Genomic DNA, 24,597 nt, shown 5'->3' with positions numbered 1-24,597 from the left:
AAGGACTAAACTAATGAGTATTCCGGCTACATTGGCTCAAAAGCTGCTGATGTTTGTAATAGAGTTTGTTGTAGATCATAAGCCATCACAAACTCACAAACCAGATCTAAGAGAATCAGTTACATATTCAAAAGTGACCTGTAACATTTTAGAATAAAGTGGTGATCATGCAACTCCCTTTTATGTGCTATCACAGTAGTATCCATCCCGTTCAAATCAAGACAGAAGAAAAGAACTACCTCGAATAGTCACATATTTGCAGGACTGACTATGTTCTGTTCACTCTATAATTAGATGTCCTAATTTTCATTTATCTCTGTAAACTTCAGATTAATTTTAGATGCAAGCCTACATTTCGTGACGGAACTTCCCGTGCCCCAAGGGAGGTATGTATGTGAGGTCTGCAGCACTCATCCTAAACTATGTCAAGGAAAAAAATCCCATTGTATAATGAGTTTCAAAGCAGGTATGTTGAAATCTGTTATTTATGATATTTTAAATTGGCTGAAGTTTTTTAAGACAAAAGGAAAGCAAAAAATCTTTATGCTTTTATACTGACCAATTACAATTACAAAAACAGTTAAATAAATCCTTGAACCCCTTAAGGACCAAATTGTCATGTGTCCTTAAGGGGATAAATAAATTAAAAAAAAAAACAAACAAAAAAAAAAACACTTGCATAGCCACTTAGCTACATCTCTCATCTGCAATGGTGATGTGATGTGTCAGTCGATCAAATACATGTAGACACAGTCCTTCATTGGGTAGCAGATACCAAAGTTCTCACAGCTCCTAGAAAGGGATACATATTGTAATACTTTCTTCTTAAGTAACACATAGATTAGACCAAAATGACACTGCATTTTAATGATGCTCAATGGAATGCATAAGGAACTTTCAACATGGCTGCCGTAAAATAGATTCACATGAATACATATTCCAATCTTAAAAAAACTAAATAAAATTAAAAAGATTAATAAAAAGAAAGAAAAAAAAAGCCTGCACCAGCTCAGTGATTATAGGATTACACCTCAGACGACTGTTGTGTGTTACCAAAATTGCTCACAACGCATTTCAGTCCTGACCTGAGCTCTGATGGTCTTTCTTCAGGTCAGACATTTTTCTTGTTGTTCTAACCAGCAGAATCTGGTGAGACATCACTGGGTCCATCGCAGGAGGCAAGAGGGGAAGTGCAAGCATTGTGGGAAGGTAAGATTGCAGGGATTGTCCATTTTATGTCAATTATAAATCACTTATCACGTAAATAAACATTGCAAATACCTCTGCATTCTCAAAATGGGCTGACACTAGTCATTCATAAAACTAGGAATTGTCAAAAACTAATTTTTAGGCCAAAACGTGCAAATTAGACATTTTCTCCAACATTGCTAATGGTTAATTCTAAGCAGTTTCCAGTTTAGTGATTAACCCTTTTATATTGTTAAGACTGTGGCCCTAAATAATTGTTCAAACACACAAATGTCTCAAAAACTCAATAGGTATGCTCTCAGTGAATAATACTTACCACTTGTATTTCATATTCTCAAATGAGTGAGCATGTAGAAACCAATATAAACAATATAGTGCAGCTTAATAAACTAGAATGTGTCTTAATAAAGCTATAGTAAAATAAACAGTTACTGTTCATGTGTACATAATAAGACACAAAACAACAAAATTACATGATACATGTACAGTATATATATATAAAAAAAATGATATACTGAAAAATAGAGAGAGATGAAGTGGCCTGTGCGACTATAATGGTCCTTTAAGATTCCTTAATGATCAGGAATATTTCCAGTTAAGTAGTTTATCGATTGCTGGTTCAATCCATCAACCCTGTGTGTTTATGTAAATTCCTGGACTCTCTAGCAGTGTATATTGTGTTTGGTTTAGCAACTTTTTGTTGCTAGTAGAAAGGAAAATAAGCAGTGACACGCCTAATAGCCTATACACATAAAATAGGAGACAAAGAATAAGAAAGGCTTGGGATCTAATGTCTTACAGATTGTGCAGTATTAAGATAATGCCTTAGGAAGGCACAGTCAATGGTTGGATTTGTAATAATTCCTCTCTGCAGTCATGACTAAGGGTAACATCATGCAGCTGCTTTCATAATGACTGATAACACATCTGCACACTCAGTGGCTAATAGTATGGTCTGTTTAGGACACATTTAAAGAGATCTGTCCCCACATTGTCCGATAGCTTGTGATTTTAGATAGACCTACACCCACATTGTCTGATAGCTTGTCTTTATAGGAAATAGACCTACACCCACATTGTCTGATAGCTTGTCATTTTAGGAAATAGATGTGCACCGACATTGTCTAATAGGTAATAGCTTGTCATTTTAGGAAATCTAGATCTGTACCCACATTGTCTGCTAGCTTGTCTTTATAGGGAATAGATCTGCACCCACATTGTCTGCTAGCTTGTCATTTTAGGAAATAGACCTGCACCCACATTGTCTGATAGCTTGTCTTTATAGGATATAGATCTGCACCCACATTGTCTGATAGCTTGTCTTTATAGGAAATAGATATACACCCACATTGTCTGCTAGCTTGTCATTTTAGGAAATAGATGTGCACCGACATTGTCTAATAGGTAATAGCTTGTCATTTTAGGAAATCTAGATCTGTACCCACATTGTCTGCTAGCTTGTCATTTTAGGAAATAGATGTGCACCGACATTGTCTAATAGGTAATAGCTTGTCATTTTAGGAAATCTAGATCTGTACCCAAATTGTCTGCTAGCTTGTCATTTTAGGAAATAGATTTGCACCTATATTGTCTGATAGCTTGTCTTAATAGAAATCTAGATATGTAGCCACATTGTCTGCTAGCTTGTCATTTTAGGAAATAGACCTGCACCCACATTGTCTGCTAGCTTGTCATTTTAGGAAATAGATCTGAACCTACATTGTCTGATAGCTTGTCTTTATAGGATATAGATCTGCACCCACATTGTCTGCTAGCTTGTCCTTTTAGGAAATAGATCTGCCCCCACATTGTCTGATAGCTTGTCTTTATAGGATATAGATCTACACCCACATTGTCTGCTAGCTTGTCATTTTAGGAAATAGACCTGCACCAACATTGTCTGAAAGCTTGTCTTTATAGGAAATAGATCTACACCCACATTGTCTGATAGCTTGTCTTTATAGGAAATAGATCTACACCCACATTGTCTGCTAGCTTGTCAGTTTAGGAAATAGATCTGCCCCCACATTGTCTGCTAGCTTGTCATTTTAGGAAATAGATCTGTACCCACATTGTCTGCTAGCTTGTCATTTTAGGAAATAGACCTGCACCCACATTGTCTCATAGCTTGTCAGTTTAGGAAATAGACCTGCGCCCACATTGTCTGATAGCTTGTCTGAGATCTGCACCCACATTGTCTGATAGCTTGTCATTTTAGGAAATAGATCTGCAGCCACATTGTCCGATAGCTTGTCATTTTAGGAAATAGATGTGCACCCACATTGTCTAATAGGTAATAGCTTGTCATTTTAGGAAATCTAGATCTGTACCCACATTGTCTGCTAGCTTTTCTTTATAGGAAATAGATTTGCACCCCAGTGGTGTATCCTGGTTTTGTGCTGCCCTTGGCAGGACAAAACTCAGGTGCCCCCCTCTTCCCCCCCCCCCCCCCCCCGCCTTCTAAATACACATACACATTCACTGACAGATACGCATACACTAACAGAAACACACACTCACTAACAGACACACACTCACTAGCAGACACACACTCACTAACAGACACACACACACTAACAGACACACACACACCAACACACACACACACACACACACACACTAACAGACACACACCAACAGATACACACACACACTAACAGACACACACACACACTAACACACACACACACACACACACTAACAGACACACACATACACACACTAACAGACACTCACTAACAGACACTCACTAACAGACACACACACACACACTAACTCACATTAATACTTTTTTTTTTTTACTTTAACCCCCCCAGCCTCCTTACCTTTGGGAATGCTAGGGGGGGTCATCTTTCTCCCTGGTGGTCCAGTGGCTGCTGGGCGGGCGGGGGCGCTGGCGGGCGGCTGGCGAGGGAGCACTTCCTCTGAGCTGTCTGGTCAGCTCCCTAGGATGTTTCAACTGGTGCAGAACTGCCCGGGCCTGGTTAAGGCATCACTCTACCCTATTCCTAAATTATTATATTAGATTATTATATTCAAACACCAAATAAACAACACATAGCTATATATATAATACTGTAAGTAACAAAACCATCATGACTATAAATATAACTCAATGACGATTTATGTTAATATAAATCTGCAGAAACTCAGTGATGAGGGGGGTAAAGATTACCAATTTCATTCCAAAATGTAAATTTTATTCAGTCTAATATTTTCTCCTCCGCAGGGTTTCCAGCAGAAGTTTTCATTCCACAGTAAGGAGATTGTGGCTATCAGCTGTTCATGGTGCAAGCAGGCGGTAAGCAGGAAAAGACATATTTAGCAAAGCTAGATTAATGGTAATTCTGAGGCACGACTGTAGTAGCCAGATCACAGGACGTGCACCAGTAAGGCAGAGAAAATATTGGCTGTAGTGATAACACTGTAAATATGCAGTGCTGATTATGAATCGTTGTGAAGCATGTGTGATGCGTGTGTTGCAAACCAGGGAAGCTAAAGGCCAAAGCTCATTAAACATGATCAGGTATAACTGGTCACTGGTCACTGAGTGTATGAAAATTACTTTCAGAGGCGAAGACCCTCGTATATGATAAACCAGAATGCTGTGGACTTCAATTTAGAGATCTCTGCTTTAACCTGAACCATTATGCAGCACTAGGGGAGACCCAAATAAATAAAAACAAAAAACAACAACACACCGGTTCATAAAGAACTGACCAACATGTTAATGTGTAGCAACATAATAAAGTGTATTCATGTCTAGGGACGTGATGTTACTTTGTACCAATCAAAAGTTAACACATTTTCAAAGCACTACATTTGGGGGGCTATTAATCCAGCCGATCATTTTATCTAACTGGCATTATTTTATCTCTGTTAGAAGCTCGTTATTTCTCAGTTATTTGCAGCGTAGCCAAAAACTAGTTTGATGGGAAAAACAGAAAGTTCAAACAATGTCCTTAAAATGTTAGTAAAGCATAAAACAAAGAAAGGGACTATTGCCTAAACATGGTTATATCAAAAGGTACACAAATCAATTCCATCACTGTGTAACAGTATTTGATGATTTTGTAAGTCAAATCTGCATCTGTTTTTATTCACTCCAGCACCAGGGTTCAGCACAACCCTTGTTAGTATTCTTTTCCTTGTTGTCATTACAATCTTGAAATATTGTTGTCCTCAAGTGATATTGATCAAATTTTTTTGTTTAAGGCGAGTGATGTTATGAATACAATTTTATTTGTAGACATTCCTATGCAGATCAATTTAATGGATGGTCCACATTTATATCTGTAGAATTACTTGACAGCCGTTGCTTTATTAATTGTCAATAAACTGTTGTTTAACTTAGACTAAAATAGCTGGGGTGGTAACATGCTTCAAATCACATATATTCCTTCCTTGACTGTTGTGAAATTTCCTCCAAATTGTCTCTGTTTTTAGTAAGACACATCATATTATTCTATGTGTCATGACAAAGCTTTTACATATATAAAGGAATGGAAAAGAGGAAATGTTTATTTTGAAACAGTATACATTTTGTTTTCTGTAGAAAAGAGAAGAATAAGGAAGTATATAGTATGGAGTTATTAATGTAAAAAATTCTGATTCAGGGTGGAGTAATCAACAAGAATTTTCCAATGGTTTCCGTGGTGATTGTTCCATTTTTAGAACTTTAGTGCTCATTAGGCAAAGCCCTGAAAGTATCAATAAGGATCAATAAAAGCTAAATGTGTTAAACTGGTGGAAAATGCGATCAATGATGGTGGTTACCATACAGGGAATTAACAGCTTCTCATGAAAAATATGGTTAGAACATAAGGGAAGCAGGCCCAGACTGGCCATCGGGCAAACCGTGCAAATGCCCGGTGGGCCGCGAAGGTAATGAGCCAAGGTCGACAGGGAAGATAAGGGGATCTCCCCTGCCTGCCCCTTTACAGCTGGTGCTGCATGACCTATGGCCATGATGCTGCATGACCTCTGGCCTCTGAGATCTCACTTGCCAGCCTGCACACTGATGCACAGCGCAGGCACTGTACACATGGTCTACACCTGCCAGGGGGTAGAGATCAGATTCTTTATCCAGTGGACCACCAGGGAAAATAGTTCCTCCCTGTCTCCCCCTACCTCCATGTCCCCCCTTCTCCCACCCAGCACACTCTGTCTCCCCTTCTCCCACCCAGCACATCCTGTCTCCCCTTATCTCATCTAGCAGCTCCATGCCCCCCCTCACCCAGCAGACCCTGTCTCTCCCTCTTACACCCAGCAGACCCTGTCTCTCCCTCTTAAAACCAGCAGACCCTGTCTCCCCCTCTTACAAACAGCAGATCCTGTCTCCCCCTCTCACACCCAGCATACCCTGTCCCCCCCCTCTCACAACCAGCAGGCCTTGTTTTACCCTCTCACCCAACAGACCCTCTCTCCCCCTCTCATACCCAGCAGACCTTGTTTTCCCCTCTCACCCAACAGACCCTCTCTCCCCCTCTCATACCCAGCAGACCCTGTTTCCTCTCTCATTCAGCAGACCCTGTTTTCCCCTCTCACCCAGCATACCCTCTTTCCTCCTCTCACACCAAGCAGACCATCTCTCCCTCTCTCACACCCAGAAGATAGTGTCCTATAGTGTTCCTGTAAATGCAGACATTTTTGAGTACCTTAATCCTCTACGCATTATCTGTGGTTAGCGGAAGCGGACTCGGCGATCAGCAACCCCAAAAGACGTTGTTGCGGGTAGAGGGCAAACGAGGCAGCTGGCTTGGGCCCCCAAGCAGTGACAGGGCCCAGGGCAGCTGCTCCATGTGTCCCACGTTAAAGATGGCCCTGTATATACCTCAAGTACTCCCTACCAGTCCAGGATTTAGGAATTACCCTGTTGTGTCTAAAATGTTTTGGTTTTTTTTCTCTTCTCTAAAAATACCTTAGACATAAGCTATCCCTAAATCCTGTACTGGTAGAGGGTACTTGACGACTGGGTTGGGAACCAATGCTATATGCCATCAAAAAGTATTCCTCTACTACAAAAACAAAACATCACAAATGGAAATACAAACACTACTTATTGTTTAAGTATTCTTTGTATTTGTGGTGTTTTGTTTCTGTAGAGGCACACGTTTTGGTGGTATATAACAATTGCATAAGTCAAGGGTAGGCAACCTTTAGAACTCCAGATGCTGTGGACTACATCTCACATGCTTTGCCAGTATTATGGCTTTAAGAGCATTATGAGAGATGTAGTCCACAACATCCGGAGTGCCAAAGGCTGCCTACCCCTGCTCTAGGACATAATCAAAAGTGAGAAGGAATTTAGTGTACCCTTCCTCATGCCAAAGGTTGCCTACACCTGGTATAAAGGTTTGTCCAGCACACTAACCATTTATTCTCTGCATTCATTTTGCAATGAGATCATTCACACTATATTACCAAAATATGGGGGATAGTTAATATTAAAATAAATAATGATTTGATATCTATTCAGTTTCATGTTCTTCTTTCTCAGACATTTCATGGAGAATATTTAGCATTTTAATCTGACCCATGCTTAGAACTATTGAGCATCTGATGGGCTTCTATTCCTAAAACCCATGGTTAGAAAGGATTTACTATAAATGTCGAATGTGATTAGTATCATTTTTCTTTAGGAAAATAAGTCAAACTAAATAGATGGGAGTGCATTACAGACCAACACACAGAAAGCACAGGGAATGAATATAGGCCATGCAGTGTAATGAAAGGCTCACTATGTTCTCTAGTGAGCCATTAGTCATGTAAACACGAACACATACAGTATCTATCCCACACAGCCATTCTACAGTCTAATTATAGTGTTTACTGGCTTTCCATAGAAAATCCACTGCTTAAAGTCATTGTGTGACTCTTTTATCTTCACGTAACAGCCACCAGGCATACAGATTCTTTAGCAGAATATTGCTATGTGTGTAATAACAAACTGAAATAAGAGGATAGTCAATACTGCAGAACAGTATGGTTAAAAAAAATCAGTGTTTATCTTGTGATTATATATAGCTGTTATAGATCACATTGGGCATTTAGATCATGTATGTTATGTATATCACATATATTACAGGTCACATTGCCAATGTAGATTGCCTGAACCAGCTTTTCTTTTGTGAGGTTTTATTTTGCCTTCTTTTCATACTTTACTCGCTGTTTTATTTCATCTGTGGCTGTTATATTCACAATACAATTACTGTTTATGTATTATAAATTAGAAGAGGCGGTATCTATTGTGCAAGATAGGATAGAACACAGATATAGAAATACTTTTATTTTTTTTTTTTTTTTTTTTTTTTATCAGCTTCACTTAATGCTAGGTTGCTTTTTAATGTCCTAAGATTCTAGTGCGGGTAATTGCATAAAATCAAGTGCTGTGATTCTGCAGCAATGCTCTGTCTTTTCCTAAAGTGAGTTTCACTTTACATTGCAGAGGTTCTTCAGGGGGACCGGGTACAACATCAGTGCACTATTTATTTGTATTATTTTATGTAGGCTCTATGCAGAGTAATAGAGAATATGCAGTAAACCATAGAAAATAAGAAAGCAACCTAGCACCTGGTCAAACATTAGACTACACAATTTGTTTTGCTACTATCTTACATTAAATATAATGAAACGGGAAAGTCTATTGCTCACCAATTATCATGTAATAATAATTAGCGTAAGAAAAGTACCACATCATCTTCAAAGTATTTTATCATGGCTTATCATTTAGACCAGGGACCATGATAGTCTAAAAGTCCTTTAGAGTACTTTGTTTGCCTGCTATAATACGTCATCATTTTAGAGGATGCTCTAATGTAGGCCTCAATCGTTTTCCAAATGATTTAATATTTCTGGATATACTTTTTTAAAATAATGTAACATAATGAAAAATATTCACGTTTGTAATATTTTTATATTATTTTTTACATGTCGTCGTTTATATGTGGTATATTTTTGGTATTTTAGTATGTTGAAAAAATTATTTTAAAAATGTATCCAAAAATATTAAATCATTTGGAAAGCTTATCTAATAATATTAAATCGAGGCGTTAGTGAGTAGTTGAGCAGAGACTCAATCAGATGAGTGTTTGTTGGTTAAACAGATTCTAGTTCTACTTATTTTAATACACATTGATGTGACTTGCTGGCAATTTTTGGAGCAAAGCACCATCTGGTGGACTAAACTGTTATCACCCCAATGATCTATTTAGGATACATGCCTTTCAGCTGTATTAAGGGTAATATTTATATTTAAAACATTAAAAGAGATTTATAATATCCACATTCATTTTTTGTATTTAGGTTTTCTTTTCATTTTAAAAATAAATGTTTAAAAGTTATATTTTCTCAATGTAGAACCCTGTGCTCAGCCAGCAAAGGAGGGAGATAGTAGAAGTTTTCTTTGCAATCCTCAAATTGTCTCCTCTGCCTTTCTCTTAGTGTATTACTTTATTGCTCAAACCAAGCATGACTATAACAGGGTGCCCAAAAGATAGATCCTCAGATGTTGTAAAACTACAGCTTACATGATGCTTTGTCATTCTAAAGGCATGCTATGCAGCATGGGGGTTGTAGTTCTACAAAATCTGGAGATCTACCTTTTGGGCATCCATGGACTATAATAATAGAACACTGCAAGCACCATAACCACTACAGTGCCAGCATATGCTCTCAACTTCCGGCACATGCGCTCAGCCTTGAGCTAAGGGCTTAGCTGTAGCGGTACTTACCCTTTCCAGGGGCCGGCCGGGGTCCTCTGTTCAAGCCGCTCGTGGTCCTGCTGCTGCACGAGCCGCGCGCGGCTCATCAGACGGCTGCAACAGGAAGGCGGGCAGTGACCGCGAGAAGCGGGTCTCGGGCGCGCTCTTAAAGGGACAGTGGGAGCCTAAATTAGCAAAGGCCTCCCATTGGCCCCTGTCATGCCACACTCCCCATACACTTACCTTTTGGGGACATGGATATGACAGGGGCCAATCAAAATAGATGTTTAGGTATTTATACTCACCTTTTTCCCTTAGTTCCTGGCCCTATCGTGGTTTCTGTTTCAGTTCCCTTTAGCGCTTGTTGTGTTCAGTTGTGTTCCTTCGTACTTGACCTTGGCTTTGTTTCTGACTATGTTTTCTCTTTATCCTTATCTGTTCTGTTTGCCGGCTTGCTGTTTACCGTGCACCAGACCCCGGCTAGTCCTAGTTTACGCTGTCTCTTTGTGCCCTTGACCTCGGATTGCTCCTGACTCTGTATTCCTCTCATATACGTCGAGTCCGGCCATTCTAAGGTCCGGTAGACGTATCTCCCCTCTGTGTTGTCTTCTGTTGAGTTGAATCCTGCGTGTTGGGGTATATTTTCGTTACATTAGCTCATTGGCTAAGAGCGATCAGGTGAAAAGGCTGTAGGGCTTTGCTCAGGAGAGCTAATGGAAGCAACTAAGCATAAGCTTCTGTCTTTCCTGAAGGCTGCAGAAAGGTGGGAAGCGGTACCTAGCAAACTCCAGGTAAGAATTCAAATCATTCTAAAGTCTGGTTTGACTACTTACAGTGTGGAGGGAGTGTGACTACAATGCACATTGATGGTTATTGTGCCTGGAGTGTTCTTAAAGTAGATCTTCCATGGTTTGAATCCAATATTTGCTCATTTACATAAAAAAAAGGAATTAGGGGCATAGCAGGAATATACATTTCTCAGCAGTGGTGCTACCATAGAGATCAAAATGTATACAAAATACAGATTAAGGAACAGCGCACACAAAAATACTGTTTTAAGTTTTACAGGGCATTTTCAAACCACCTATCCCAGCAAACAAATATCGGATTCAATTCCACTATATTGCCGTACCTTGTCTTTTTTTTTTCTGTATTTTTTTAATTGTGTTTTTTTTGTTTTTCACATTCACTTTGCATTATACATTATACATATTTACAACACTTACAATAGATTAATTAAACACGCTTTATTTCATTTAGCACTAGCACTATTTAATTTGTCTTCCATGTTAAAGTTAGCATTGGATCCACTGATATTGGTGTACTGCTGCGTAGTGGTGGGCTTAACTCAATAAGGCCAAATGGTGGTACTGAGTCCCATATTTGTTTGCTGGGATAAGTGACTTTAAGTTGCCTTGCACAATGTACAGTGCTAGACCAAGGTAGAACAAACTAGGCCAGACTGAAAACATAAAAGATACACCTTAATGTGCCCATCTTTAGCTAAATTTATATTAAATGACTAACAAGATCATTATATGCCAGTTTAGCTACGAGATGTCGTATTATTTTAAAGTGCAATTCCTGAATACTATTTCTTTCGCTCTTTAGTTCCACAACAAAGTGACCTGCTTTCTGTTGCATCATATTGAGGAGCCTTGCTCCCTGGGGGCTCATGCTGCTGTTATAATCCCACCAAGCTGGATCATTAAGGTGAAGAAACCTCAGGTAACTGCATGCTACTCTTTGTCTGTGAGGGTCTGATCACCACCTCATGGCCCACGTGCTCTGATATTGCCCAGGACAGCACCGTATGTATGGCTTCAGTGTCACAGTATCGCATGATCCCTTTGGAATATGAAGTCCCTAGCTCTATCCCAGTACCGTGGTCTGTTAGTGTTGCATTGTTGAAAATCCTCTCCTTACATCCGCAGCTTGTTTGGCCCTATGTTCCCTAAAGCCATTGTTTCTTTATGGAATCTTGGGGTCTGTGTAACACTAAAAATGTGTATTTATGATTTTAAGAACCAGGTATGCATGTTTGAATAATTTATCAAGATAGATGTGCTGGAAAACTGCATACATAGGGGTAGAATCCCTAAGTGACACAAAAACAAGTCAAATATATTTGACACATTAAATAGTGTATGCAATAAATGTAGCCATAGAACTAGATAATCTTAGAAATATTATACGCCTATTAACAAAATGACAAATATATACAAGGTGGAGTATCTTACATGTACATTTGGGAATAAGTCTTTTTAGTAGGTGTTTTCCTACAATAAAACATAAAGAGAGACAAAAAATAGCGCTGTGATTTTCACAGTAAGAATCGCATAAGTGGACTCTAGCGGCTGTCAGTGAGACAGCCACTAGAGGCTGGATTAACCCTTCAATGTAAACATAGCAGTCTCTCTGAAACTGCAATGTTTACAGCTGCAGGGTTTAAACTAGAGGGACTTCGCACCCAGACCACTTCATTAAGCTGAAGTGGTCTGGGTGCCTATAGTGGTCCTTTAAGTGTGTGCTAGAATACAGGGTTGTATGTTTGGGGAGTGTCACTTCATGTGAATACAGGCAGAAATCTGTGATATTAGTGTGAATACAGTTTTGCTGGGTATTTCTCTATATATCTACTCAAGAGTGCAGAATCTAAATTTGGTCAGCAGCATTAAGAGAATTAAGGAATACATTAATAAGTAAATAACTAATCAAATAAAAATTACCTCCTAACAGGAACCCATCCTCCCCTGGGCAGGCAGACTCCTTAATGAAGCAGAGGATGTACCCCCTAATGGTTGCCATGTGACTGTATTTCATATATAAAGAGGATTGTGGGCTTACAGCAGAATACAAAACACATTTGTAACAGTGTTCTTTTATTATTATTTTATTTTACTTCTTGTAGCATCAGTATAAAACATGTAATATAGAATTCAACACGGCCGTGGCATGTAGTGGGGGGATGTTCTGGTTTTATCTCAAATTAGGCTGTTTGTTTGTCCCCAGCCCTGCCCTGTGGTGAATAATAACAGGAGTAGTAGACATTTCAGCATCATTTTTTGACAGGCAATATTAGGCCGGTGAGACAGTGGGCTAATGCATCATCAGTAGAACCTAGCAGGGTTGACTCAGCCCTTCATCCTTCCAAAGTAGATAAAATGAGTGCCATTAAATTGGGTAATAGTAACAACCCTTGGATGTTGGGCTAAGGTAACATCCCCAGGACGTACTTGAAAAGCAGAGTAATCTGAATGTACCTTTCCTGGTTAAATACTTTGTTATTATTATTAGCAGACACACCAATAAGTGAGATGCTAGGGGAACATATTAATAATTTAAGGTATTGCCAAGGTCACCCCACTGCTAATTGTCCCGCAGCGTTCTCACTCTCACTGCTGATCTCAGTGGTAACATTTTCTAATTGCCTTTAAAAAAAGTTACTGAGGAACACTCCACAGATATATTTATCATGCAGCTAAATAAAGTGCAAAGGGGCTGGCTCCAACATTTTAACCCCCACCCCACCAGCAGATTATAGAGTGTTAATTATTGATGCTGGAGATAAAAATATCAGCAATAGCATTTGACAGGAGCAGACACATACATGCACTTCAAACCATTTTCAAATGTATTGCTTTAGATAGACATTAACATGATCTATATTAGCGCATAACTCCCAACATCTCAAATGGACTATAACGGATTCATCTGGACATAGAAACGTTTATGATGGTATTTACCATCCTGACAGGAATAGTTGTGCCCATCTGTAACCATGTGCCCGGATACCTGATAAACCCAGCATGTCTAAGGCCGCTGGCCGCTGCGGATCTATGCCACTTCATAGCCCCATGGCCGCCCACGCTGATGATGATGTTGGTGTGCGTGTGACGTTATGCGCGCACACGTTTTGGGGTAACAGGCCAGTCACAACCAATCGGAATAACAGGAGGGTTATTTAAACTACTTTTTACATTCTCACATTGCCGTGTCATGGTTTCTGCATGATGGTAATCCGAGACTGCGTTCCTGATCTTGATTTTTTGGTATTTGACTTTGGATTTGTTCTGACTTCCCTGATTTCCTGTATCCTTGACCTTTGGCTTTTTCTCATCGCTGTGTCTGATTCTCTATCCATGACCTCGGCAAGTATTATGACTATTCTTGGATACTTTAAGTATAGCCATTCTAAGGTCCGGTTAAACGTTATCCTTAGTCCTAGGTGTGATACAATTCTACATGGGGGCTCAATTAGTAATCCTGACATTAACATACTTGAAATTGATGCCTCCGAAACAGGGGTCGGGGCTGTCCTTTCCCAGAGAGAGAGTCATGATACCCCTTTGCATCCTTGTGGTTACTTCTCCAGAATATTGTCTCCAGCTGAGCGTAATTATGACATAGATAACAGAGAACTGTTGGCTATAATATTGGCACTCAAGGAATGGCGACATATTTTGGAAGGTTCCAAAGACCATAACCGATCACAAGAATCTGGCCTATATTGGTTATGCCAAACATCTGTCTTCTACACAAGCTAGGTGGTCTCTATTCTTGTCCCGCTTTAACTTTATTATGACTTATCGACCTTGTCCTAAAAATTTTAAAGCTGACACCTTATCTAGGCAATTTGACCAAGAGTCAGAACTAGAACAAGAGACATCACCCTTGTTCCTCTTTAGTGTATCATAGCATCCACTGTCCTTTCCTTGTCATCACCATTGCTTTGTGCTATCATGGCGGCTCAGTCCCAGGCACCTTGCAATAAACCTCTAGATAAATTGTTTATTCCATTACATAAGAGGAAAGAGGTGTTGAAAATATTCCACGACAATGTAACTGCTGGACATCTGGGTATTAATAAGACTGTATCCACTATTTCCAGATCATTTTGGTGGGAGTCACTCAGAAGGGATATTAAAGATTATGTGGAAGCCTGTTCTGTTTGCGCAGTCTCTAAGGTTTCACACACACTCCCCTGTGGATTGTTACATCCACTTCCTATACCCAGGGTTCCATGGTCTCATCTATCTATGGATTTTATTGTTGGCCTACGTAGTTCTAAAGGTTAAACCACCATCCTTATGGTAATTGACAGTTTTTCCAAAATGGCACATTTCTTTCCACTCAAAAATTGCCATCTTCTCAGGATCTGGTTTCCATATTTATAAGCGACATTGTCAGGCTTCAAGGGATCCCTCAAAATATTGTATCTGATAGGGGTTCCCAATTTGTGTTAAGGTTCTGGAGGGCATTCAGTAAGCAGTTGGGCATTAACTTGTCTTTTTCCTCTGCTTACCATCCCCAGACCAATGGTGCGGCTGAAATGGCTAACCAATCGCTTGAACTGTATTTACGTTGCTTTGTGAACAGTACTCAGTCTGACTGGGCTTATTTGTTGCCTTGGGCCAAATTTTGCCAGGAATAACGCTACCCATGATGCATCTGGGCACCATCCTTTTTTTGTCAATACTGGTCACGATCCTACTGTTCTGCCTGATGTGTTATCTGACACAGCTATCCCTGCTCTGGATGACCACCTTGCCTCTATTTGTGAGACTTGGACTAAGGTTCACTCCACTCTTGAAATTGTGGCTGCTCGCTTTAGGTCCCATGCTGATAAATGGTGGCGTGCCAACCCAGTTTACCAGGTGGGGTACCAGGTTTGGTTATCATCACGCAACATTAGATTGAAAGTTCCTAGCATGAAATTTGCTCCTAGCATGAAATTTGCAGGATCAATTAGTAATCCTGACATGGACAAAGAGAAACACTTTAAATTCAAGGGTGTGAGTTGCGTTTGGATGGGGCGGGGCTTTTCTGAGAAATGTTAGATTACTTACTAATAACAATTCATACAACTAAAATGTAATTTAGAACAAGAACAATGTATCTTATTTACTAATACACAGACAGATCTCTAACCACATTTATTGTAGTTTAAAGACACATTACTGTGAGTATTATTACTATGGAGCTCTGTTATACACTCACACACCAACAATATGTAGCACCTAGAAAAGAGGGATGTTGGCATAGAAAAGAGGATCAGAAAGATTTTTGGCTCAAACAGGGACTGTCCCTCCTAAAAATGGGACACTTGGGACATATCCTAGTGATGGAAAAGCTTTGGCTCTCCATCTATTTGTGTCCTCAGTTTACCAAACTCCTGGCTGAGCACTAGAAGAAAGGTAGCCCACAGATGGAGTGTAATGTTTGCTCTTATTATACATTGCATTATGCTAGCAATTGTCAGTGGTAGTAATGACAATAAATTAAAGGGACACTCCACTGCCAAAATAAAAATATATAATCACTGTTTAGTAGATACACCCCAAATGAAAACATTAATGCATTTAATTATGAATTTTTTTCATTGAGATTATATTTAAAAACAGCTTGCAAAAGACGCAGTTCTCTTTTGTGCTGCCTTTGCAAACCCTCCTCTTCTTCCCCAGCCCAGTCTTTCTGTGGCTGTCCAATCACAGAATTCCCAATGCAGCTCAATGAGACGTCTTTGCAAGGTAGGTGCTCTGTCCAATTGCTGCCTCTTGAGTTTAGCTCCACTGAGCTAACCAAACCAGGAAGTGAAAGGACCATCTGTTTGATAGACATTCATGAGGGAGTTACAATGTTAATTTATAAAAGTGTCAATTTCAACTGGAAATTAAAAAAAAAAAAAAAAAAAGAGGACACACTCTTCACACATAAAGCATTTCAGAAAGCTGAAGGGCTTTAGGTGTCTGGAGTGGCCCTTAAATATATCCTAATAATAAGGAGCACCCTTACTAATGTCCTCACTCCCACATTAATCAGTATCCCTGAGAATTCCATTCTGGTAATCAATGAGTTAATTACACCCATCTATGTAATATCATCTTATTTCTTTAGTAATCATCAGGGAGTCAGCAGATATCAGAAAATACAATTCTGCTGAGCTTTATGCTCTCAAGGTTGTATAGAAGCTGTAGTTTTAACATCTATAAGTCCAATATTTTAAAATCCAAGGTTATGGGTTGGCTGTAAGAACACTACAAGCTGATCTAAGGAGAAACATGTTAATATGATGAGATTGTGTATAGTTTCAGCCACATTGACATTGCTTTATGCACTTTGAGAAAATTGCACCATTTACACTATAACACACTACAATTGTGCAAACAGAAACATTGGGACTTACTTATTTGAATACACAAGCATATTTAAATGAACTCATTACTCACACCCGGATAATTCCATGCTTACAATGTGAGGAAAGATTTGATATGGAATAAATTCAGAGTCATCTTGAATATTCAAAATCACACTAGAGACAGCTGCAAACCAATTGTGCGGGTTGACCTGCAGCAATATACTACTAATACAGAATAATAGATTATGGCAGGTGCAGTAAGGTGATTGGTAGCTATACACATCTTTACAGAGAAAAGGAAAAATCAGGATTGAACAGTAAGTAAATATATAATTAAAAAAAATGTGTGCATTAGCTAATATCTTACAAGAGTGTGATTTCAAATTAGATAATTATAGAACATTCAGCAGCAATTTTTCTAAATCCTCTCCATTTGTGATACAAAAATGGCCTTTAAGTGGGGATTATGTCCTACTGGCAAAGTCCTGAATTGTACTTGGCCAAAGAAAGGACAGAAAGACAAAGCAGTGAACAAAGGTACATTACTCATTTAACCTCCTCCCTCCTTGTATCTACAGTGTTGCGGATTCATTAGGGTCCTTCAAGGGGTGTGTATTTAAGTATCTAAGTGCTTGTCATAGGAAAGGAGAAGAAATAATATGCCATCACGTAGTTCTGCTAGCTTTATGCGTGTTCACGTATAACGTGCAAAACTCTCAGTGTGCTGACAGTCAAAATAAAACAGTACTCAAGGTTTTCAGTACCACAGTTCTCTTATATTAACATCCAATCCACCTTCAAATTTAGTTGTGAATATCATAATAACCTTGACCATCAAAAGAAGAAAGATGATGTACTACAATACCTTCTGTCCTGTTCTGCCCCTAATATTTATTCCTGATTGAAACTAAAAACTAAGTCCTTGATTCAGTTTGTTTGGATCAGCATTTCATAAGAATACAATCAGCTAGAAAATCTTTTCAAATGATTTATCTACACAATTTCCCACAGTTGTAGTGGTGACTTTTTTAGATAAATCGTTTTTAACGTTTTTTTTCTAACAGATTGTGATAATTTGAAATGCTGATCCAAAAAACTTAAATTGATGCCCAAGTGGCCACATAGTGTAAATTTCTTCCATAGTGATACGTGATTAAAAAGAAAATAAATGACCCAATGTTCATGTGGTGCTCTTTGTCACGGCAAGGGTGTGTAATTTATTATTACACCTTAGGAATATTATCCTTTAATGTAACTTGTGTAGTAAATGGCACAAATTACAGAGATGTTATTGCTGAGGTCAACAGGGGTTACATCTTTTGAAGCTGGGACCCCCATAGAGGTCAGTTGACAGTTGGCTCCCAGACTTTGTGTCGTCTAGTCCTTGGGGAAGGGGGATTATTATTACGCCGCCTGTGTTTTTACCTGCTTTTTCCTGACTACCAGCGGAGATACCGTGATTATACTGCTACTCCGCTACAGTGAGTAATTAGGACTTCTGTATTTTATCCTTTTTGTTTTTATCTGTTGTTGGTGTAAATAACTTGTTTATCATATATTGTTATATGCACTGTGACTATTCTTTGTTCATAATAAACATTCATTTATTAAGTTCTGCCTTTGTCTGGTTAAGAATCACGTTACCTGAAGAGACTAGTTAGTATTTTTGTAATATTTGGTGGGTTTTATTGTTGATTTACCTGGGGGACCAAGGCACCCCATTTATAAATTGTCTTGGTGGTGGCAGCGTTAAAATAGTAATAGTTATATTATTAGGTTTAAGTGTGGTTGGTGTTAAAAAGGGGGATTTTGTCATTATTTCCAGTCTAGTGAAGACAAATAGTGTACTTTAACCCTTTCACCACCACAACTACGTCACGCATACTCTTGGAGTAGGGTGTGTTCGTGACACTCTTTCCTAAGGAACCAAAGATAATCACAGGTAAACTGTATCGAGACAAGGACTGTGTCAATGGCCCACCAGTCAGCTGTGGAACTTAATTGGACACTCTGGTCACTATAATCACTTAATTTCATTAGATTGCTGGAGTCCCTTGGCACTGTCCCTCTATTCAGCGTTAAACCAATTTTCGTGCAGTTTAACATTAAATGAGGGTGCCTGGCTTCCCATTGCTTGCCCCCACTGGAGGTGTGGCTGAGGCATAAATTGCACACTTCCTTCTAGCCATATCAATTCATACAAGCAGTGGGCACTGTGATAGGCTGAGAGCGGTCAGCTGACATTTTCAGTCAATAACAGCCACCAATTGCTGCTCAGGCTAATGTTTCCTCATTATCTCAAGCAGGACAGATAGGCTGAGAAAGCTGTAATTTACAGAAAACATTTTTAACCCAAAGGTACCTTCATATTCATTAACATACAATTAAATGGACAAGAGACTTTAGCTTACTGTGTCAAATATATAAAAATCAACATGTTTTCAATACGTTAAAATGGCACAAATGGAATGGATTAGAAAACTCAGTTTGTATATAATGTGAAATCCATACACTAGTATTCATTATTTTCAAGGGCTTCCCATACATTTGAATGAGAAACTCTTTATATTCTTATATTTACATTTGCTACTATCAGATCAGTGAAAAAGTATTGGAAATTCCTATCCTTCCAAAGAGGAGTTACTGACACATTAACAGGACCATCGGAATTTAGATGAACTCATTGGACTTCAAATGTTTTCTAATAAATAATATTATTAATTAATAATAAAAGGAATACTCTAAAGTGTTTGCACATGAGCAATTATCTGATTTAATGATGAGTGCAGTGTAGCTAGACTAGAGTGTAGAAAATGTGACTGTATAATAAATACACATGTGTAGGGTACCTGAAAAGTATGTTTAGAGGTACCTTAAACACCCATATTTCCATGCTAACAGTTTGAGGAAAGATTTGCTGTGGGCTAAATTCAGAGTCATCCTGAATAGTCAAAATCAGACTAGAGACAGCTCTATACCAAATGAACTGGATGACTTACAACGGTACTTTGGAGCAATATGACATAATGAATGATGTGTGTGTGATGGCAGGTGCAGTAATGTGCAGGGCCGGATTAACATAGGGGCTGATGGAGCTGCAGCTCCAGGCCCAGGCCCATGGAATAGGCCCATTTAAAAATTATTATTATTATTATTTTTTTTTAACACACTACTCTTAGGTTTACCACCTGACTCGTATTTAACTGGCACAGCCGGTATTTGAGGCTGCTTGGCTAGGCAGTATAGCAGTAATACAAATGCAGATGTTTTTCTCAGTATAAACGGAGATTACTCTGCAATACCAGCACCGGCCAGTAGGGTTCACTGTGTGTGGAGAGAGGTAGGGATAGGAAGTTACAACATTTCCCTGCCTCTCTCTACTACTCACTGATCCGTGGGGGAGCAGCTACACAGCACAGAGAGTCCAGACAGCAGCTCAGGTAAGTAAGGGAAGGGGGGGAAAGGCAGCAGGGAGACATGGGGACACAGACACTAGGGGACACATGGGGACACAGACACTGTGAGACTTGGGGACAATGTGAGACATAGGGACATTGGGAGACACTGAGACATTGGGATATGGTGACACTAGGGGCACAGTGTCCCCATGTCTCCCAGTGTCCCCATGTCCCCCAGCCAGTGTTCCTAGTGGCTCAGTGTCCACATGGATCCCAGTTTCCCCTAGTCTCTCAGTGTCTGTGTCCCCATGTCTCTCAGTGTCACTTGTGACCAGGGCCGGACTGGCCCACCGGGATACCGGGAAATTTCCCGGTGGGCCGGTGCACTTGGGGCCGCACAGTGCAGCAGCCCTTCCTCTCCCCACACAGTACACAGTCTTGTGGAGGTTTGATGAGCTGAGCAGCTCCAGATCGCACTGTATTGCGTTCACTCGCGAGCAGCAGGCACTCCAAAGTGAACTGTCAATGCTGCTCGCGAGTGAAGGATAAGGAGCAGGGAGGGAGGCAGTCTCTGTCCCTGCCTGTCAGCCTTCACACACAGGAAGCATGTGACCCAGTAATCAGGCAGAGCAGGGCAGCCCACGCGGGTCCTCTGCCTTTTTGCTTCCTGTGTGTAGTGCTGGCAGGCAGGGAGAGGAGTGTGGCCAGACAAAGCTGCAGGCAGGCTGCTTCTCAGCCAGGAGCTGAGCGAGCACGGAGCAAGGTGGGCTCAGTGAGCTGTGGCACCCAGGTATTTAATGTTCATTTCCAGGATTCATAGGGTGTGTGTATATTTGAGTGTGTAATTGTGTGTGGGAGGTGTTTTTGAAGATATTATGTGAGTGTCAGTGTGGAATTCTGTATGTGTGAGTGTCAGTATGGGTCAATGTATGGATCAATGTTTGTGTGAGTGTCAGTATGGGTCAATGTATGGATCAATGTATGTGTGTCAGTATGGGTCAATGTATGGATCAATGTTTGTGTGAGTGTCAGTATGGGTCAATGTATGGATCAATGTATGTGTGTCAGTATGGGTCAATGTATGGATCAATGTTTGTGTGTGAGTATGGATCATTGTGCGCCAGTGTATGTGAGTGTGTGGGCATCAGTACGTGCCAGTGAGTATCCATTAATCAAAAATCTGTGTCTATGCTTGTGTTTTTTTGTTTTTTTTAAATGACATGTTGAATTAAAAAAATAAAATATAGCTTTGCTTTATCTATGTTATTTGTGAAACTATTCTGCATAGATACATATGCACAAATGGTATTATATCACTATATATATATATATATATATATATATATATATATATATATATATATATATATATATATATATATAAAATTTTGTTTCAAATCCGCTATTTTGGTTTAAATTATGAAATTTATATTTTCACTTTTTAAAATTAAAACTATTAGTAATAACCCTTTGGCAAATGTCAAACCCTTCATACATTATATATGTATATGTATATATATGTGTGTGTGTGTGTATAATTTCCAAGTGTATTATGCATGAAAATATTATATATTATAAACATAATAATTATTAAAATTATGCTTGCGATTTATATACATATATATATATATATATATATATATATATGTATATAAATCGCAAGCATAATTTTAATAATTATTATGTTTATAATATATAATATTTTCATGCATAATACACTTGGAAATATATGTATATAAATCGCAAGCATAATTTTAATAATTATTATGTTTATAATATATAATATTTTCATGCATAATACACTTGGAAATTATACACACACACACACATATATATACATATACATATATAATGTATGAAGGGTTTGACATTTGCCAAAGGGTTATTACTAATAGTTTTAATTTTAAAAAGTGAAAATATAAATTTCATAATTTAAACCAAAATAGCGGATTTGAAACAAAATTTTAAATTGGGTATAGTGACAGCTTGACTATTGTAGCCTAAATTTTGCAATTTACATTTTCATTCACAAAAATATTAGTTTAGTGGATAACCCTGCCTACTCACAGTCTTTCATTCCCTGGTATCAAACTACATACAACGAAGAGTGCACTCATAGGAATGAGGACTAACCAAAATAAGATTCATTTAAATCAGACGTGCAGCAGCATTCAGTCAATGTTTCATTCCCATTACTGGACCTTTCAAAATTCTAAGGATGAAACGTTGAAGTAAGATGTTGCACATCTGATTAGAATAAAACAGCTCTTTTGTTTATTTTAAGTCCTGTGAGTGCGCTCCTTCTTGTTGGTTAAAAAATTGTAACTGTATATCTGTCACAGCTGGCACAATTTATGATGGGGCTGGTATAACATTTTTCCAGGGCTGCTTTTTATTCCCAGTCCGGCCCTGCTTGTGACTCAGAGTTCCCATGTCTCCCAGCCAGTGTCCCCAAGTCTCCCAGTGTCCCCAAGTCTCCAGGTGTCTGTGTCCCCATGTCTCTGTGTCCCCAAATGTCTGTGTCCCCATGTCTCCCAGAGTCCCAATGTCTCCCAGCCAGTGTCCCCAAGTCTCCCAGTGTCCCCAAGTCTCCAGGTGTCTGTGTCCCCATGTTTCTCAGTGTCCCCAAATGTCTGTGTCCCCATGTCTCCCAGAGTCCCCATGTCTATGTCCCAAGTGTCCCCTAGTCTCCCAGTGTCCCCTAGTCTACCAGTGTCTGTGTTCCCATGTCTCTCAATGACAGTGTCTTAGTGTCCCCATGTCTCTGTGTCCCTAGTGTCCCAGTGTCCCCATGTCTCCCAGTGTCCCCATGTCTGTATTCACAAGTGCCGCCATGGGTCTCTGTGTCCCCATGTCTCCCAGTGTCCCCATGTCTCCTACTGACATGGGGACACACTGAGAAATGGGGACACTGGGAGACTATGGGACTGGGCGACATAAGGACACTGACACTGAGACACTGGGTGACTTGCGAGACTGAGACACTGGGAGACGGGAGACACTGGCAATTCATCTATACAGCAGAATCAAACTGAGTAATTTGTTGGTGATTTTACAGAATTTTCTCTTATGTCACTCCTTGTGATTTACATCATGTGATGTCATGCATAACTAATTAATTATACAAATGATTAAGGCTGGTATTTTTTTTCCAAGAAAGGTGGCAATCCTAACTACTCTTCACTTACTCTTGCTTAAAGGAACACTATAGGGTCAGGAACACAATCATGTATTTCTGACCCTATTATGTAAAAACCACCATCTGGCCCCCCTGATCCCCTCTTGCCTCCCTAAATATAGTAAAATCTTACTTGTATTCAAGTCTGCAAATGCTGGCTCTGCCCCTGAACTGACATCATCAGAAGTGGTGGTCTGAGCAAATTACAATGCTTCCCCATAAGATTGGCTGAGACTGTCAACTAGGCAGATCAGTGACAGAGCCAGCACAAGTCAAACATAGCCCTTGCCAATCAGCATCTCCTCATAAAGATAAATTGAATCAATGCATCTCTATGAGGAAAGTTCAATGTCTGCATGCAGAGGGTGGAGACACTGAATGGCAGTGCTCCACACTAGGCAGTACTGCCCCAGGAAGCACATCTAGCAGCCATCTAAGGAGTGGCTAGTGGAGTTATTTTCCCTAAAAAAATCTGTGTTTAATGCAAAAAGCCTGAAGTGAATGATTCTACTTACCAGAACAAATACAATAAGCTGTAGTTGTTCTGGTGACTATAGTGTCCCTTTAAGTTTGGACGCTTAAGAGGGATGTATGGCAACAAAACTTGTGCGGACTGGCTGACAATAAAATTAGTTTAGGTAATGCAGACTTTGGTCTCTCTAACACTGTGGCATGTCCCCTTTCTTCTAATCTCACTAAATACACCTTTACTCTGTCCCAGACTATATACCAGGAACTTATGCCTGCTAGTAAGAAGGTAAGGAGACAAGTGGACATGTGAGTGCTAGGGGACAGTCCTTAGAAAGCGTGGAGTAGGCGCATCATTTGATGCATTTATGTCAAGCTCAGGGTGCTGCCTGCATAGTATGCCCTTAGTTGGACAGCCTGCATGATTGGCAGACAGTCTGACATGCATTCATGGCAGGCTGTCCTTCAAATTCTTTGAACAGACATGCCCCCTTTTTGGGCATG

The 24,597-nt window shown here is 39.5% G+C and overlaps 1 protein-coding gene across 7 annotated transcripts in view; it reads left to right on the top strand.

Moving 5' to 3' along the window:
* Positions 1–24,597, top strand: part of DGKI (diacylglycerol kinase iota) — a 414,076-nt gene that overhangs the window by 226,422 nt on the left and 163,057 nt on the right. For 3 of the 7 annotated variants that reach the window (XM_063447583.1, XM_063447582.1, XM_063447581.1), the window contains exons 5-8: positions 330–386; positions 1,144–1,209; positions 4,439–4,510; positions 11,523–11,639. In XM_063447583.1, coding sequence (XP_063303653.1) covers positions 330–386; positions 1,144–1,209; positions 4,439–4,510; positions 11,523–11,639 — 312 coding nt within the window. Of the gene's footprint in view, positions 1–329; positions 387–1,110; positions 1,210–4,438; positions 4,511–11,522; positions 11,640–24,597 lie in introns of all 7 variants that reach the window. The other 4 variants (XM_063447580.1, XM_063447577.1, XM_063447579.1 and 1 more) reach the window with 2 other exon arrangements.

This window comes from Pelobates fuscus, chromosome 3, assembly GCF_036172605.1.
Source record: "Pelobates fuscus isolate aPelFus1 chromosome 3, aPelFus1.pri, whole genome shotgun sequence".
In the NCBI taxonomy this organism is placed as follows: Eukaryota; Metazoa; Chordata; class Amphibia; order Anura; family Pelobatidae; genus Pelobates; species Pelobates fuscus.
The sequence above is the reverse complement of the archived record's forward strand: the minus strand, read 5'-3'. Positions and strand labels throughout refer to the sequence as shown.